The 17,248-nt window shown below is 41.0% G+C and overlaps 1 protein-coding gene across 3 annotated transcripts in view; it reads right to left on the reverse strand.

The window, feature by feature from the left end:
• myo1b (myosin IB) overlaps positions 1 to 17,248 on the reverse strand; it is a 272,073-nt gene that overhangs the window by 8,632 nt on the left and 246,193 nt on the right. For all 3 annotated transcript variants that reach the window (XM_080198810.1, XM_080198808.1, XM_080198809.1), the window contains 4 exons: positions 11,460 to 11,594; positions 9,465 to 9,571; positions 6,236 to 6,368; positions 4,606 to 4,758 (listed from right to left, as the gene is read on the reverse strand). In XM_080198810.1, the coding sequence (XP_080054936.1) occupies positions 4,606 to 4,758; positions 6,236 to 6,368; positions 9,465 to 9,571; positions 11,460 to 11,594 (528 nt within the window). The remainder of the gene's footprint in view (positions 1 to 4,605; positions 4,759 to 6,235; positions 6,369 to 9,464; positions 9,572 to 11,459; positions 11,595 to 17,248) is intronic.

A 17,248-nucleotide genomic window follows, 5' to 3' on the forward strand; every position in this document is an offset into this window, starting at 1 on the left:
AAATGATCTCAGATGACTTGGGCACTGACACAATAATATTTGAGTTTTCCCCATTTGTATCCCCTTGTGATAGAACAAGCTTCTTTTCACAACAATTCTGTGGAATTTCATTCCAATGCCAAGAAATCTGCAAGTCCATTGTGAAAGTAGTAGCCTTTAATCTGCAGGAAAAGTTTGTTGCATTTTAATGTCTTCCCAGTGAAATGCTCCAATAGTCCATTTGCATTTTAGTATCCTGGCCAGACCACCAGACTAGCTACCAGTCGTGTTCCATGTATATTGGCAGAACAGGAAGGACATGTGATCTTCAATCCAATTTTGTTTCAAAGCAGAGTGTCCACTATCTTTTTTGTTTTAATTGTAAAACAGATATGTTTCCCATACATGTAAGAGTATAACAGTGTGGTGGACATTATCAAACTATGAGACCATTTGAGCTGAGCCTGATCCTGACCGTGTCTTTGTACACACCAACAATATCTCAGTAGTACCACTTCTGTCTATGTTTGTGGGTTCAGATCCTACTCCAATTCAAGTAACCTGTTAGCTTCAGAATTCACATCCTTGTCTTCAAATCCCTCCATGGCTTCATCCCTCCCTATTTCTGTTATCTTCTCCAGACCTCTGAGATAGAACCATAGAAATAATACAGCATAACAGGGGGCAATTCGGCCCATCTTGTCCATGCTGACCCAAAGACACTCAGGTGCCCTTTCTAATCCCATCTTCCTGCACATGGACTGTAGACCTGTAACTTATAGCACTTAAAGTGCAGCTCTGCCTCCACCACCAATTCAGGCAAAAGAAGTTTTTCTTCATGTCCCCTCTAATCCTTCGGTCACTTAGCTTGAATCTACGATCCCTGGTTTTTGAACTCTCTGCCAAGGGAAACAGGTTCCTCCTGTCTATTCTCTCTCCTAGCCCCTTGCAATTCTATATATCTCAATCATGTCACCTCTTAGCCTTCTCTGTTCCAAGGAAAACAAGCCCAACCTCCCCAATCTCTCCACGTAGCTGCAATTCTCCAGGCCTGGCAACATTGTAGAAAATCTTCTCTGCACTCTCCAGAGCAATTACATCCTTCTGCAAAGACCAGAACCGCAGATAATACTCCAGATGTGGCCTCACTAGTGTCTTTAAGGTAATTCGGCCTGTCCACTACGACTCTCACCAACCTTTACAGATGCATCATAAAACGCATCCTTACTGATATCACAGCTTGGCGTGGCTCCTGCTCTGTCCAAGACCGCAAGAAACTACAAAGGGTTGTGAACATAGCCCAATGCAATAGTCTCCCAGCTACTGACACCGCCTACACTTCCCATTGCCTTGGAAAGGCAGCCAGCATAATCAAGGACTCAACACATCTGGATATACTCTCTTCTGCCTTCTTGCAACAGGAAAAAGTCTGAGGTCACGTACCAATTGATTCAAGAACAGCTCTTTCCCTGCTGCCATCAGACTTTTGAATGGAACATCCTTATATTCAGTTGATCTTTTTCTACATCTTAGCTATGACTATGTAACACGACATTCTGTGCCCTCTCCTTTGCTTCTCTACAAACGGTATGCTTTGTATAGTGTGTTAAAAACAATACTTTTCACTGTACACTAATACATGTGACAATAAGAAATCAAATTATACAGTTTCGTCATTGTATCATACTTTTCTATTCAATACTTTTGCCAATGAAGGCGAGCATTCTCTCACTTCATCTATCTCTCTCAGTATATTTCCATTTATTGTGTATTCCTTTTTACTGTTTGACCTCCCTAAATGTATTAGCTCACACTTAACAGAGTTGAACTCCATCTGCCACTTTCCTGGTCCCCCCATGCCGACACTATAGTTAAGAAAGCCCACCAATGCCTCCATTTTCTCAGAAGACTAAAGAAATTTGGCATGTCAGCTACGACTCTCACCAACTTTTACAGATGCACTATAGAAAGCATTCTTTCAGGTTGTATTACAACTTGAACATAAGAACTAGGAGCAGTAGGTCATCTGGCCTCTTGAGCCTGCTCCGCCATTCAATAAGATCATGGCTAATCTTTTCATGGACTCAGATCCACTTGCCCACCCACTCACCATAATCCTTAATTTTTTTACTGTACAAAAATGTATCTATCCTTGCCTTAAAAACATTCAATGAGGTAACCTCAACTGCTTCACGGGGCAGGGAATTCCACAGATGCACAATCCTTTGTGTGAAGAAGTTTCTTCTTAACTCAGTCCTAAATATGCTCCCCTTATTTTGAGGGCATGCCCCCTAGTTCGAGTTTCACCTGCAGTGGAAATTTCCCTGCTTCTATCTTATCTATTCCCTTCATAATCTTACATGTTTCTATAAAATCTCCCCTCATTCTTCTGAATTCCAATGAGTATAGCCCCAGTGTACTCAGTCTCTCCTCGTAAGTCAACCCTCTCAACTCTGGAATCAACTTAGTGAATCTCTTCTGCATCCCTTCCTGTGCCAGTATATCCTTTCTCAAGTAAGGAGACCAAAACTGTACACACTACTCCAGCTGTGGCCTCACCAGCACCTTATACAGCTACAACATAACCTCACTGTTTTTAAACTCCATCCCTCTAGCAATGAAGGACAAAATTCCATTTGCCTTAATTAGCTGCTGCCCCTGCAAACCAACTCCTTGAGATTCTTGCACAAGGACACCCAGGTCCCTCTGCACAGCAGCACGCTGCAATTTTTTACCATTTAAATAATAGTCCATTTTGCTGTTATTCCTATCAAAATGGATGACCTTATATTTACCAACATTGTACTCCATCCGTCAGACTCACTTAGACTATCTATATCCTTTTGCTGACTTTCAGCGTCCTCTGCACTCTTTGCTCTGCCACTCATCTTAGTGTCATCTGCGAATTTTGACACACTGATCCCCAACTCCAAATCGTCTCTGTAAATCGTAAACAACGATTGGTATGGCTCCTGCTCTACCCAAGACCACAAGGAACTACAAAAGGTTGTGAATGTAGCCCAATCCATCACACAAACCAGCCTCCCATCCAGTGACTCGGTCCACACTTTCCGCTGCCTCAGCAAAACAGCCAGCATAATTAAGGACCCCACGCATCCCGGACATTCTCTCTTCCACCTTCTTCCTTTGGGAAAAAGACACAAGTCTGAGGTCACGTACCAACCGACTCAAGAACAGCTTCTTCCCTGCTGCTGTCAGACTTTTGAATGGACTTACCTTGCATTAAGTTGATCTTTCTCTACACCCTAGCTATGACTGTAACACTACATTCTGCACTCTCTCATTTCCTTCTCTATGAACGGTATGTTTTGTCTGTATAGCGTGCAAGAACAATACTTCTCACTGTATGTTAATACATGTAACAATAATAAATCAAATCAAATCACTCCACCAACCCAGTAGTATCCTTTTGGCGCTTACTCCTTACACTATCTACTATACAGCCAATTTTTGTGTCGTCTACAAATTTCCCAATTGTGTCCCCCACATTCAAATCATTAATAGAAAAAACAAACAGGAGGGGTCCCAACACCAAGAAAGTTGGAAAGTTGGCTCCCACAATTTAGGTAGGAAGGTAATTAGCTATAGTCCACGAAGGATCATAGTGCTCTCTCTACTGAAGAGAGACAATTGATTATATAACTGGAGCAGCATCACACACATAGCATCAGGCAGGCCATAGAACCCCTACAGTGCAGAAGGAGGCCATTCAGCCCATCGAGTCTGCATCGCCCACTATCCTACCCAGGCCCTATACCCACAACCCCCATACTTACTCTGCTAATCCCCTGACACTAGGGTCAATTTGGCCAATCAACCTAACCCACATATCTTTGGACTGTGGGAGGAAACTGGAGCACTCACAGGAAATCCACACAGACATGGGAAGAATGTGCAAACTCCACACAGTGACCTGAGACTGGAATTGAACCTGGGACCCTGGCACTCTGAGGCAGCACTGCTAACTACTGTGCCACCCTTAAGTTCTACCTCCACTGGAAAGGGAATTGAACCTCCACTGTTGGCATTATGCTTAACCACATGTAAGCAACTGAGCTAACTGCCTCCTACCACATGTTGCGTTGATGAATACGCTTCAAAAATGCTTAAATTGCTGTATTAAAATAGTGCACACTTAACAGGGAGTTTCAGAGTTTATTGAAAAGGGAGTGGAATAAAGGAATTACACCACTTCTGAAGAAGGATTTAGTGGAATTTTAAATATTCCTTTTAAACAGTAAGTTATGCAGGATGACAATTTATTCCAAAATATTTAAATTTCATGGGATTTTATTGTTGTGCTTTTTCTAAAATTTTCACTGGATTTTAGGTTTAGTGTTCTAAATGGATTGCTAAGGCTTATAAATTTAGCTTCAATTAAGAGTTTCTCAGTAATTTTCAATCAACCATGGCTCTACACAGAAAAAGAGAAGATTGTGACAGATAGAAAATAGTGAGCAATTATTCTCTCTTAATTGCTTTACAGTTCACAAATCTGCAAAGAACAAGATAGTTATTCAGATTTCTGATACATTGCTGGTGTTGTTTAACCCATTTCTATTTTCTACAAAAGGACATTTGATGTCAGGTCAATGCAACACTTACCTCTTTAAGATGCACAGCAAAGAGTCCATCTATCTGTTTGCTCACAGACACACTGGTAATGTCCATCACCGGAATGTTGGATTTGATCTGACCTGATTTTTGATCGGCTATGATGAACTTGCTTTGGGTTAATAGGAAGATTCTTGGGGTTCCCTACATCAAACAAGAACAACTGTCATTGGAAATAAGGTCAGAACTTGGCTGGAAGGAAAAAGTCATCATTTCATTTAAGCCCCTTTTCAATCTCATCATGATTTTCAAAATAATGTCACTGCAAACTTGCCAGTTGCGTATTCCCAACAGATGAGACGTTCTTGCTGAGGTCAGAATTTCCTCAAGCCATATGTGACCCTGTGCTTTAAAAAGAAGCTGGATGTTTTCCACGTATCCTGATTCGTACATTATGAAAAATCCTGTCCACCCAGCACCATATCAATAACTTAAAGCTCTTTCAATCAGTACATGCCTAGTGAAAAGTTTCAATATAATAAACTGGGGTAGGATAATAGCTAAACATTTCTGCTTGGGGGACAATTGGTACATACATTGTTCCCTTCCAACTGATTACCTATTGGTTGCAGTTGGGAGTGTTAAATGATAAACCAATCATTCAAAATCTAAAGTGATCAAAGTATAATAAAACCATATTTTTCCATCAACGTTCCCCCTCTTTTTCCATCCACAGTGACGTTAGTTCAATAGGCATGACAACCTTTCAGTATGTCACTCCAGGTGACCATTTAAAATGCAGGTGCTGTGTCTCAAATCCGGATGATCAAAAATCAATTGAAGATTTTTGTAATACGCCATGAATCAATTTTAATTTTTTATTAAATGAGTGTAATAAATTGGGACAAATTGCCAAGTGCTCTAATGTTCTAATTGATCCTTAGCTCCATCCAATCTGGCTCAGCCCAGCCTTCCCGACCTGCTTGGAACTGCCTGAACCTCTAACTCAGCTCACACTTGATACATTCAAATGATATTTCTTCACTATCGCATATTCTTTCTTCAAACTTCTCTATTTGTTTCATCTGTCCTCTATTAATTGAATTAGTGTTGTGTTTTTTTTCTCCAAAAAACAGCAAGATCTGAAATTTGGTATGGACTTCAACCCAAGGTTACTGGATTTGAGACACTGTACCTGTAGCTAAATGTGGACAATATATATCAACATTCTTTTCAGTGACTCAATGGATGCATTACATCCAAGTCCCATTCTGTCCTCACTCTACAATCCACAGGTCAATGTTCACTCATCAGCTAGAGAGAAACTGATCTTTTTCTCTCCTGTGAACTGGAGATGCTGAGAACAATTGTTCAGCAACAGCCTGAATTAGATTAGCTAATTCACTCATTAAAAGGTTGAACGTGGAACTTTACTGCTCCATCACTCATTATTGAATCACATCCTGTATTTACTTATAATGTCACCAGGCAGCCTGTTTTCCTAGTTTAGGTTGGAACAAAGTACAAAGACATCGGTCCAGAATTCCCTCACAGTTACAGGTTTACATTTACTTGGGAGGAGTTTTCGCCACACTTTAGGTAAGGATATGATCGTGGAGTGAAAACATCCCTTGGAAAATACCAGACCCACGAAAACACTACGAACCAAACTTCTTCTGACCTTGCCGTTAGCTCGATTAATTTTGTTTACAACATCTGCTAGCAAAATCTTCTCCTCCACTGCACCAGTCAGCTTCTGGTATTTGGGATTCTTACTGATTTCCAGATAATCACCTTGGAAAGGTTGACAAACACTGTAAGGGAAAATTCCAGAACTGAAATTACAATGAACGAACCCACCGTCATTTTATGCACTTACATTATCACACTGTTTTCATTTAACAGAACTCCAAATACCTGCTTAGCATTTCAGTCTGGTAACTGAATCCAAATACAGTTGACGCTTCCCAAGATCAACTGTGATAAAACGTAATTACAAACAGCAACATTTTCACATTAATACCCATTTTATTTTGTTTCACAAAACAAGTAACATTGGGGAGGGGCGGGTGTTGATATGGTCAAACAGCCCTACCATGAACAAACAGGACAGAACTAAATTCTTTTGCAATGATTTGGCTGCTATTGTTTTAAAAGAAGGTTTAGCTCTATGGGAGCTAGGCAGGATGTGACATTCACCTAAACAACTATCCCTCATGTAAAAGCAGCGACTGTGTTACATGATTTCATTGATTGGCAGAGCAGACTCGATGCGCCGATTGTCCATCTGTCCCTATGTCTTCTGATCAACCTATCCTAAGGCTACACTTACGCACTTTCCAACTGGGGTCACTGAATAGAGATCAGGGGCAGGAACTCTGACCACCCCAGCTAAGATCAGGTAATTCAGAACAGACTGCAGACTGACAGTCAGTCTGTACGACTGTGCAATCACCACTAAAGTAACGTGGGAAATAGCATCCGTGATGTCTGGGAAGTAGATATTTACCCATTTGAAGATTAGAGTGCAGATTAAAAATAGCATGTACCATCAAGGGGGATTCTTAGTTTTATCCATAACGGAACTGATACAAAAGAATGGAAGTGATGGTGAAGTTATACAGGTATTGATGAGGCTAAAGCCCGAATACTATGTAGAGCTGTGGGCAAGCAGTTATAGGCATGTCATTCAATTCATAGGAATGATAGTGAAGATCAATGGAATGATATCAGGAATGAAGAGCTATGATTTTGCAGAAAGAATCAATAACAGGCTACTTTTAACTGAACCAAAGAAGAGTGAGCGGAGATGCACTGGAGGCTTGATCTTGACAATAAATAATGAAATATTGTTCCCAACAGTTTGTGAAGCAGTAGCAAGGGGCCAAGGACTCAGGATTATCACGAAAAGAACAAAGGAGCAAGTTAGAAGTTATTCTTCACATCAAGTGCCACGAGTTGGGGAATGGCTCATCATAACAATCAATGAAGCATCGACCATAAAAGCAACTGAAACACATGTGGAGGAACATTTGAAATTAAATAATATAAAAGAATATAAGGAAAGAATGTTGAAAGGGTAATAGAGTAGACAGCTCCTGTTATAAAACTAGCATCAGCTCAGATACAGCAGGTGAACAATCTCTTATTTTGTAATTTTGAAGATAGCGTTCAAGGGGACACAGACAGACTTATGGAGTGGAATGGGGCAGATGAAATTTAATGCAGAGAAGTGTGAAGTCGTACATTTTGGTAGGAAGAATGAGGAGAGGCAGCACAAGCTAAAGGATACAATTCTAAAGGTGGTGTAGGAGCAGAGAGATCTGGGGGATATATGTGCACAAATTGGTGATGGCAAGTTGAAAAAGTGATTAATAAAGCATACGGGATCCCGGGCTTAATGAATGGAAACAGAGTACAAAAGCAAGGATGTTATGGTGAATGTTCATAAAACACTAATACAGCTCAACTGGAATACAGTGTGTCCATTATCGGGAACCACACTTCAGGAAGAATGTAAAGATTTTAGCGAGGGTGCAGAAAAGATTTACAAGAATCATTCCATGGATGAGGGTCTTCAGTTACATGAATAGCTTGGAGAAGTTCAGGCTGTCCTGAGGGAGGAGAGGAGGCATGATGGAGGTGTTCAAAATCATAAGGGATCTGGACAGACTAGATTGGGAGAAACTGTTCCCATTGATGGAAGGTTCAAGAACCGGAGGACATCAAATTAAATTGTATAGTGAAAGGATCAAAGGCAACATGCGGTAATTTTTTTTTCACTTGAGCACGAAGTTAGGATAGGACCTGAACTGCCTGAGAATCTGGTCAAGGGACACTCAATCATGGCTTTCAAAAAGGAATTGGATAATTATCTGAAGAGAAAATATTTGCAGATTTGAGGGAAAAGGGCAGGAAAGCAAGACTCACTGAGTTACTCTTGTAAAGAGCCAGAACAGATATGATGTGCCAAATAGCCTCTTCTGAGCCATAATCATTCAATGATTCTGTTATGTCTCAAGTTACCGATGTAGCATATCCAAAGTTTTGTAAGAAATTTATCTCATTTGGATTTGAGTGAATCAATAGTATTTGCTTTCACCTTTTCCTTAGGTTTACTTCTGGTTTTCAATCTATAAAAGCAGGATAAACAGGACTGAAGTGAACTACTTCCTGACAGCCCTCTTGACACAAAGGCTTAAAACAAGTTCTGTTTTCTTCTCAAAATAAATAGCAATTCTTCAGCCAAAGCAGCCCAAGCATTCTGTTGAGAGGGAGGTCCTTCTCCAATATTCCTCCCTGGCTTCTGTGGACAGATGGCCAAGTAGTAAATAACTGCTTTATGTTAAATTAACATACGGCTCAGTGGAGCAGGGCTCAAGAGACGTTTTACAGCCTAGAGATTAATTTTGACCTTGCAAAGTCCAAATACGTTTGGAAATCGTCCCCATTATTTTTTGTTGTGAATGTATTTGGATAATCATTCACCAAAATCAGATTGCTAATATCAAAAGAGCCAAAGCTGATGATCACATTTTAAAAAGAAAAGCACTGTACTCCTTATTTTGCACTTCATTATGGTTCATGCTTCTGTGCAACTAGCATAACTCTTTTACTCAAGTTGTATCTGAAGAAGAAAGGCTATAAAGTTCTCTGAATTCTCGTTGCATGATCATGAATGAATTAATCATTACCTTTGTTTTGGGAAAAATAACATGCATATTAGCAAATGTCAAAGGAAACTTAAAAAATTTCAACAAACACAGCAGAAAAAGGAATATAAATGGTATGATGCGTTGAAATGTGTTAGTATTCAGGATATAAATTATTATATTTTTCTGTTTTAAAGCACTGTGCTTATGAAGAACATTTCATAATATATCCTGTCTATGTCTGACTTTGGTAATTACCTGTTGGCATACAATGCCTTTTTATCTTTGAACAGTTCACTCGCCTCGAGCTTCTCTTCGAAAATAGCTTTCTTCTGTGCGGTGAACTGATCCCTGTACTTCTTGCACTGCAAACAGAGCAAAACAGTTTGTTATAAATGTCCAAAAGTCTCCTTTTCCATTTATTAATGCAAAGCCAAGAGGAAGCCACACTCTCCAGGTTTAGACGGTAGGCTGTCCAACAAAAAGAGCTTATGTTACTTCAACCTTTCTTAACGGCTCTTTAAAGCTGAACAGCACTGCAATGTTTGTTATAAATGAACAAAGGTGAATTGCTCACTCCCAGAACACCATCAGCCTTTCGATTTGTTCTTTCAGTCACTCAAAAGACTGACCAAATCAAGGCCACCCATTTGAAACGCTGACAACTTTTGTTCCCCTTTCTGTAGTTTCCGAGTACATTCTGTTTAATGTCTTACAGGGAAACCATTACTTGGGAGTTTTCTAATGTATTAGATAAATTCGCACAATCCCAGAATGGGACACTCAGTCTAGATGACTATTAGAAATAGTGGACTGAAACTTCCTGGTTTGAAAATGTTCAAGCTCCAGGGCCATTTAAGATCACAACAGCAGTGGGATTTCACACACCACCATATGTGAACCAGCCAATTAAAGACCCCTTGCCTGGAACACTGTCTAATTAGGCAAGGTGGGCAAATTCCGTAGGTGGGAGGGATAGAGAGCGGTTGGCAGTCGTCACCAGTGAGACTACTGTTGAGAAGGAAGTAGTGTGAGTGTCAGTGACACAATGGAGGCCTAATCATGAGATCAACTGGCGCTGTATCAATCACAGAACTTGCCAGAGATATCAGTCTCCAGACAGTCAAGTTACAGCAAGCCTTTGATGCTATTTCTTGCGGTAAACACTTAAAATCCTTGAAATCTTACAGATTTCTGATCTCTGAACCATCAAGGTGCAAAACCGCGGGGGGTCCTGGGTGCTGCCAGCTGCCTTGTACTGGGAAAAAAAACCTGACAAATCAATCCCTTAACTACATTAATTGGCTTCCCACCACAGCACTGGATCTGTCCTGCCCTGGGAAAGAGCAGCCAAAAGAGGGAACTCATTGGCAAACTGGGTAGACGCATTTTTGTCTTCTTCCCACACCCCAGCCCTTCCCAAGAGTCTGGGAAAATGTCCCCCAGTGAGTCAGGGAGAGCAAAGGAGTGTCACAAGCAATCCTCAACCTGTCTTCAGTGAGCATTATTATGTGCACACACTTCCGGTCAGATCAGCAGTCATGACTCCTGACTACTTACTCTATTCCCTAGCTCAGGCATGCTCAAACTAGATATGGTGCCCCTTCCATCAATCCCTGGTCATTGAAGTGGTAAAATACTTCTAGGTCTCTGCAAGGTTGTCTTTCAGTCACTATTTTATGTTTTACTTGCCATTTGAGAGAAATACCCATCTCTGAGTCTCATATGAGAGAACAGTTCTAAGATCAGGAATTTGCGATATCAGGGGAGGTGACCTAGATGACATAGTGGTATTATCGCCAGACTATTAATCCAGAAACTCAGCAATGTTCTGGGAATTTGAATCCAGATTGACTCCCGCCATGGCAGATTGTGGAATTTGAATTCAATTTTTTAAAAATCTGGAATTGAGAATGTACTGACGCCACAAAACTATTGTCAACTGTTGGAAAAACCCATCTGGTCACTAATGTCCTTTAGGGAATGAAATCTGCCATCCTTACCTGGTCTGGCCGACATGCGACTCCAGAGCCACAGCAATATGGTTGACTCTGAGCTGCCCTTGGACAACTAGGGATGGGCAACAAATGCTGGCCAGCCAGCGACACACAAATGAGTAAAAAATAAATAAATTGGGCACAGAAAATGGGGAGGCATAGGCCAGGAGAAAATGGCAAATGAGGGAAGATAATGTGGCCTAGTGAACCTGTATTTAATTATTAATATCTGACAAAAACTTCTTTTGTTTTGTACCCTCCATAGGTGGAAAATCCTCTTCAGCTCAGTGTGTGTATTGTCCAGGAAGAGGTATGGTCGCGCAGGCCAGGCCGTCTCTGTGGGAGACATTGAAGGTAGCTTCTTCTTCAGTTCCAAGAAATACTTTTGTATCTAGTTTAAAGCAATGCATTATAGTCAGTATGATTAGAAATATGAGGTTATAATGAGATTGTTGTGTTTTGGGACTGTACATAGAAAATAGAACATAAAACATTACAGCACAGTACAGGCCCTTCGCCCCTCAATGTTGTGCCAAGCTATGTCCAACCCCAAGATCAAGCTATCCCACTCCCTATTATTCTGGTGTGTTCCATGTGCCTATCCAATAACCGCTTGAAAATTCCTAAAGTGTCTGACTCCGCTATCACAACAAGCGGTCTGTTCTGCACCCCAACCACTCTATGAAGAATCTACCTCGGACATCCCTCCTATATCTCCCACCATGAACTTTATAGTTATGCCCCCTAGTAACAGCTACGTCCACCCGAGGACATAGTTTCTGTACATCCACTCTATCAATCCCTCTCATCTTATAAACCTCTATTAAGTCGCCTCTCATCCTTCTCCGCTCCAAAGAGAAAAGCCCCAGCTCCCCCAGACTTTCCTCATAAGACCTACCCTCCAAACCAGGCAGCATCCTGGTAAATCTCCTCTGCACTCTCTCCAATGCTTCCACATCCTTCTTATAGTAAGGTGACCAGAACTGAACACAATATTCCAAATGTAGTCTCACCAATGTCTGGTATAGTTGCAGCATAACTCCACGGCTCTTAAACTCAAATCCCTTGTTAATAAACACTAACACACTATAAGCCTTCTTCACGACTCTATACACTTGAGTGGCAACCTTCAGAGATCGGTGGATATGAACCCCAAGACCTCTCTGTTCCTCCACATTCCTCAGAACCCTGCTGTTGACCCTGTAATCTGCATTCAAGTTTGTCCTACCAAAATGAATCACCTCGCACTTATCAGGGTTAAACTCCATCTGCCACTTTTTGGCCCAGCTCTGCATCCTATCAATGTCTCTTTGCAGCCTGCAAGAGCCTTCCACCTCATCAACTACACCACTAATCTTGATGTCATCAGCAAATTTACTAACCCACCCTTCAGCCCCTTCTTCCAAGTCATTGATAAAAATCACAAATATTAGAGGACCCAGCACTGACCCCTGTGGTACACTGCTGGTAACTGGCTCGAGTCTGAAAATTTCCCTTCGACCACCACCTTCTATGAGACAGCCAGTTACTTATCCAATCGGCCAAATTTCCTTCTATCCCACGCATCCTTATCTTCTTCACGCGCCTACCATGGGGAACCTTATCAAACGCCTTACTAAAATCCATGTATACGACATCAACTGCTCTACCTTCGTCCACACATTTAGTTATCTCCTCAAAGAATTCAATCAAATTTGTGAGGCAGGACTTACCCTTCACGAAACTGTGCTGACTATCCCGGATTAAACTGTATCTTTCCAAATGGTCATAAATTCTATCTCTCAGGACCCTTTCCATTAACTTACCGACCACCGAGGTAAGACTAACTGGCCTATAATTACCAGGGTCATTCATATTTACTTTCTTGAAAAGAGAAACGACATTTGCCACTCTCCAGTCCTCTGGCACTATCCCCATGGACAGTGAGGACCCAAAGATCAATGCTAAAGGCTCTGCAATCTCATCCCTTGCCTTCCAAAGAGTCCTAGGATGTATCCCATCTGGCCCAGGGGACTTATCCACCCTCAGGTGTTTGAACCTGTACCTATACTTTCAATTTAGAATAAATTGGACAAATGAAGGGGGACATGTGATTTGTTGTGAATTCTGCCCTACAACAAGCCTAGACTGCTTGGCTGTTAAAATCAAGAGGGCCCAAAAAACTTTACTGAGAAGGTGCTACAAAATATTCACATCTATTAACGTTGACCAAATCAGCAGTGCTGACAGATCATCGCCAATTCCCCAGACAGTATTAGGAATTGCCAGTTTTGTAAATGGTTATATTTTAAGTTGTCTATTGAATTCTAAAAGGAACTTGGGGTTAAGAGGATAGCTTATTCACATTTCTGCCCAGATATAAAGCTAATATGATTCATGTTGCCATCAAATCAGGCTTTGATAGGGGAAAAGTCCACTGAAAACCATTGTAGGTTCAGGTTGCAGATTTTCCTAAATATCACTAAATCTCATAGACAGAGCTAGTCAACAAGAATCCAGTAGAGAGCAGAAAGAATGAGGCAGCAAATCTCTATTATTCACCACACAAAACGTGAGGGTTTCAATGAAGCTGGGAAGATTTGTCTAGCTTTGGCTAGAGGGAGGGATCTTCAGGGTTACATACACTGTGAAAGTCAGTTTTGAGATTAGAAGTTATTGGCTGAGAAAGGAGAAAGGAGCAAGGACCTGAGAATCACTTTGGACTGGCTGCTAGAGAATGAAATTTCTACTTAAAAGCCAGAGTGAAGCACAGGCCCAACCTACTCAGTCTCTCCTCCTGAGAAAATCCCTCTATACCCAGGATCAACTAAGTGAACCTTTTCTGGATTGCCTCCAATGCCAGTATATCTTTCAGTAAATAAGGGACCAAAACAGTTCACAGTATTCCAGGTGCAGTCTAACTTGTGCCTATTTGGTTTTAGCAAGACTTCCCTATTTTTATATTCTACTCCCCTTGAAATAAAGGCCAACATTCCATTTACCTTCCCTATTCCCTGTTGTATTGCATGCAAGCTTTTTGTAATTTATGGACGAGAATCCCCAAAATCCTTTGTGCTGTCTACAGTCTTTCTCTAAATAAATAATATTTCAGCTTCTTTATTCTTCCAGCCAAAGAGCATAACTGCATGTTTTTCTGTTATGTTCCATCTGCCAAGTTTTTGCTCATTTATTTAACCTGTCTATATCCCTCTGTATCACCACTTGCCCTCCTACCTATTTTTGTGTCATCTGCAAACTTGGCTATAGTACATCCATTTCTGCCATCCAAGTCATTAATATATATTGCAATAATTGTGGCCTCAACATTGATCCTTGTGACAAACCACTAGTTACAGGTTGCAATCCTGAAAATACTTCTATAATCCCTACTCTTTGTCTCCTATCAGTTTGCCAATCCTCTATCCATGTTACCCACAACACCATCGGCTCTTACGTTATTAATTAGGCTTTTGTGCAATACCTTATTAAAGACATTTTGGAAATCCAAATATATTACATCTACTGGTTCCCCTTGATCCATCCTGCTCATTACCACCTCAAAGAATTCTAATAAGTTTGTTAAATGTGATTTCTCTTTCAAAAACCCACGCTGACTCTGCCTGATTATATTATGCACTTCTAAATGCTCTGCTGGTGCGTCCTTTATAACGGACCCTAACATTTTCCCAACAAAAGATGTTAAGCTAACCAGCCTCTAGTTAACTGTTTACTGTTTCTCTCCCTTTTTGAATAAGGGTGTTACAATGGCAGTTTTCCAATTCTCTGGGACTTTCCCAGAATTTAAGGATTTTTGGAATATGATTACCAGTGCATCCACTTTCTGTGTAGCTACTTCCTTTAATATCGCATGATGCAACCCATCAGTTCCAGGGAACGTATCAGCCTTTAGCCCATAAGCTTCCCTAGTACTTTTTCCTCTAGTGATAGTTGTTGTATTTATTTCCACAGCCTGCTTTTGCCCCTGGATTATTTAATATTTTTTGGAATGTCATTGGTGTTTTCCACATGACGACTGACACTAAATATTTGTTTAACTCATTCAGTGTCATTCTCCAAGAGGCCGTGTTCACTTTGGCCTTTATTTTCCTTCCTATATATTTAAAGAAACTCTTACTGTCTATTTTTATATTATTTGTTAGTTTATTCTCATATTTTATCTTCTCGTTTTTTTTGTCATCTTTTGTTAGTTTTTTAAAATATTCCCAATCGTCTGGTTACTATTACTTGTATGTTTTTTCTTTCAGTTTAATACTATCCTTAAACTTTCTTTATTAACCATGGTTTATTTATCCCCTTCCTAGAATCTTTCTTCTTCGCTGGGATACTATTTTCATAAGTGTCTGCAATTGCTGGTCTTTCCTACTAAACTCCTTTCCTAATCAACTCCAGCCAACTGTACCGTCATTCCTACATAATTATTTAAGTTTAGCACAGTTGCTTCTCAGTCTCAAACTGAATGCTAAGTTCTACCATATTATTGTCACTGTTTCTTAAGGGATCTTTTACTTAAGTTGTCTCCATACACATTATCAGCAAAGTCATCTGATTCCTGGTTGGACCCACAACATATTGTTCCAGGAAAATGTCCTGAATACACTCCATGGGCCTGATTTTGCCATCATGTTGCATCCGTTTTCGGGCGCAAAAACTTGGTAAAGTCATGCACGAGGCGAGCAGTGCAATCTGCACCCACCTCCACGCTGACCCCCCCCCTTTACCAAAACCGAAAAATGGCCATGATCGGGACCATGCATGAAACAGGAGCAACAGCCATTTAAATGTGTTTGCATGCATTTAAATGGCCTTAATGGGCTGCACGCCAAACTTTACCAGAACTTTCCCCTTTTACCATTGCGTTTGCCTGTCAGAATCAGCTCCGAAAAAGTCTGATTCGGATGCTCCATCAGTGAAGGGCAGTGAAGAGGTAAGTGCCTAGTATCTGACGACTCTCTGCTCGAGATCCATTGTGGAGGTGGGATGGGGGTGGGGATTGGGGGGGTGGCTAGTCCACTTCCACTCTTCTTGAAATTAGTGGGGTGGAAAAGGGGTCCACTGCCACTCTGCCAGCGATCAGTGGAGGGAGGGAGCTGCGATCAGTCTGGGTGGCGGGGGGTGCAAGGGATAATGGGGTCAGTAATGTTGTGGGGGTGGGGCAATGTCTGTGGGGGATAGGGAGAGGCATTATCTGTTCCAGGAGGGATGTGGCAGGAGAGCAGTATTTTATCTTTTTTTGGCGCATGTGCAGTTGGAGGCGCCGATAGGAGCTGTTGGGTTTCGAGTGCGTTTAGCCCTGTCCACAGGCTTGTGCAACACAATTCAGAATGGCTGATATGTTTTCAGGCAGAGTAGGTATGGGGGCACCTTAACAAGTCTAAAAGTCGGATATGAAACATACCCAGTTTCAAGTCCATCCAGCACTTAGAATGAAAATGGTAAAGCCGGGCCCTATGTGTTCATTCTCATGGTGACATTTGCCAATTCAATTTTCCCAATCCACATGAAATTTAAAATCACTCTGATTAACGTACTGCCTTTTTTGGCCAAAGGATCTCACTTTGGGTAGGCCTGGCCCAAGTAGCAATCACTACAGTTTTAAGTCATTCTTCATTAGTGAAAACCTCAGGAATTGAAAAGGGGCTGGTGTTGTCTCTTAATATAATCTAAAATTGTTGTTTCAATTTAATTGCTTTTTCTTGCTCTATTAAGAGGAGACCAAATTTTCAGTGACAGATACTTGACCAAAATAAAATTTATTTTGTTTTACAAAGTATCATGGTACCCACCCAAGTGGGCACATTGGACCTTAGTTTAACATCTCCATCTGACAATGCAAAGTCTCAGTTTATATTTCAAATTCAAATCTACTTTGGAGTTCAATTATACAACTTCTTGAACCTCAGGGGAGAGTGTTAATGGTCTAGCCAGATGGACTGGCCTGGCATCGAAAATTGTAGTTTTGGGATCCGGAATTGTGTTTTAACCACATGAAGAAGAGTTTTTTGTAGCATGTTTGCATCTGCAGATACCCTGAGCAAATGTATGGTT

This window comes from Carcharhinus amblyrhynchos, chromosome 11 (genome assembly GCF_965287045.1).
Source record: "Carcharhinus amblyrhynchos chromosome 11, sCarAmb.v2.hapA, whole genome shotgun sequence".
Lineage (NCBI taxonomy): Eukaryota > Metazoa > Chordata > Chondrichthyes > Carcharhiniformes > Carcharhinidae > Carcharhinus > Carcharhinus amblyrhynchos.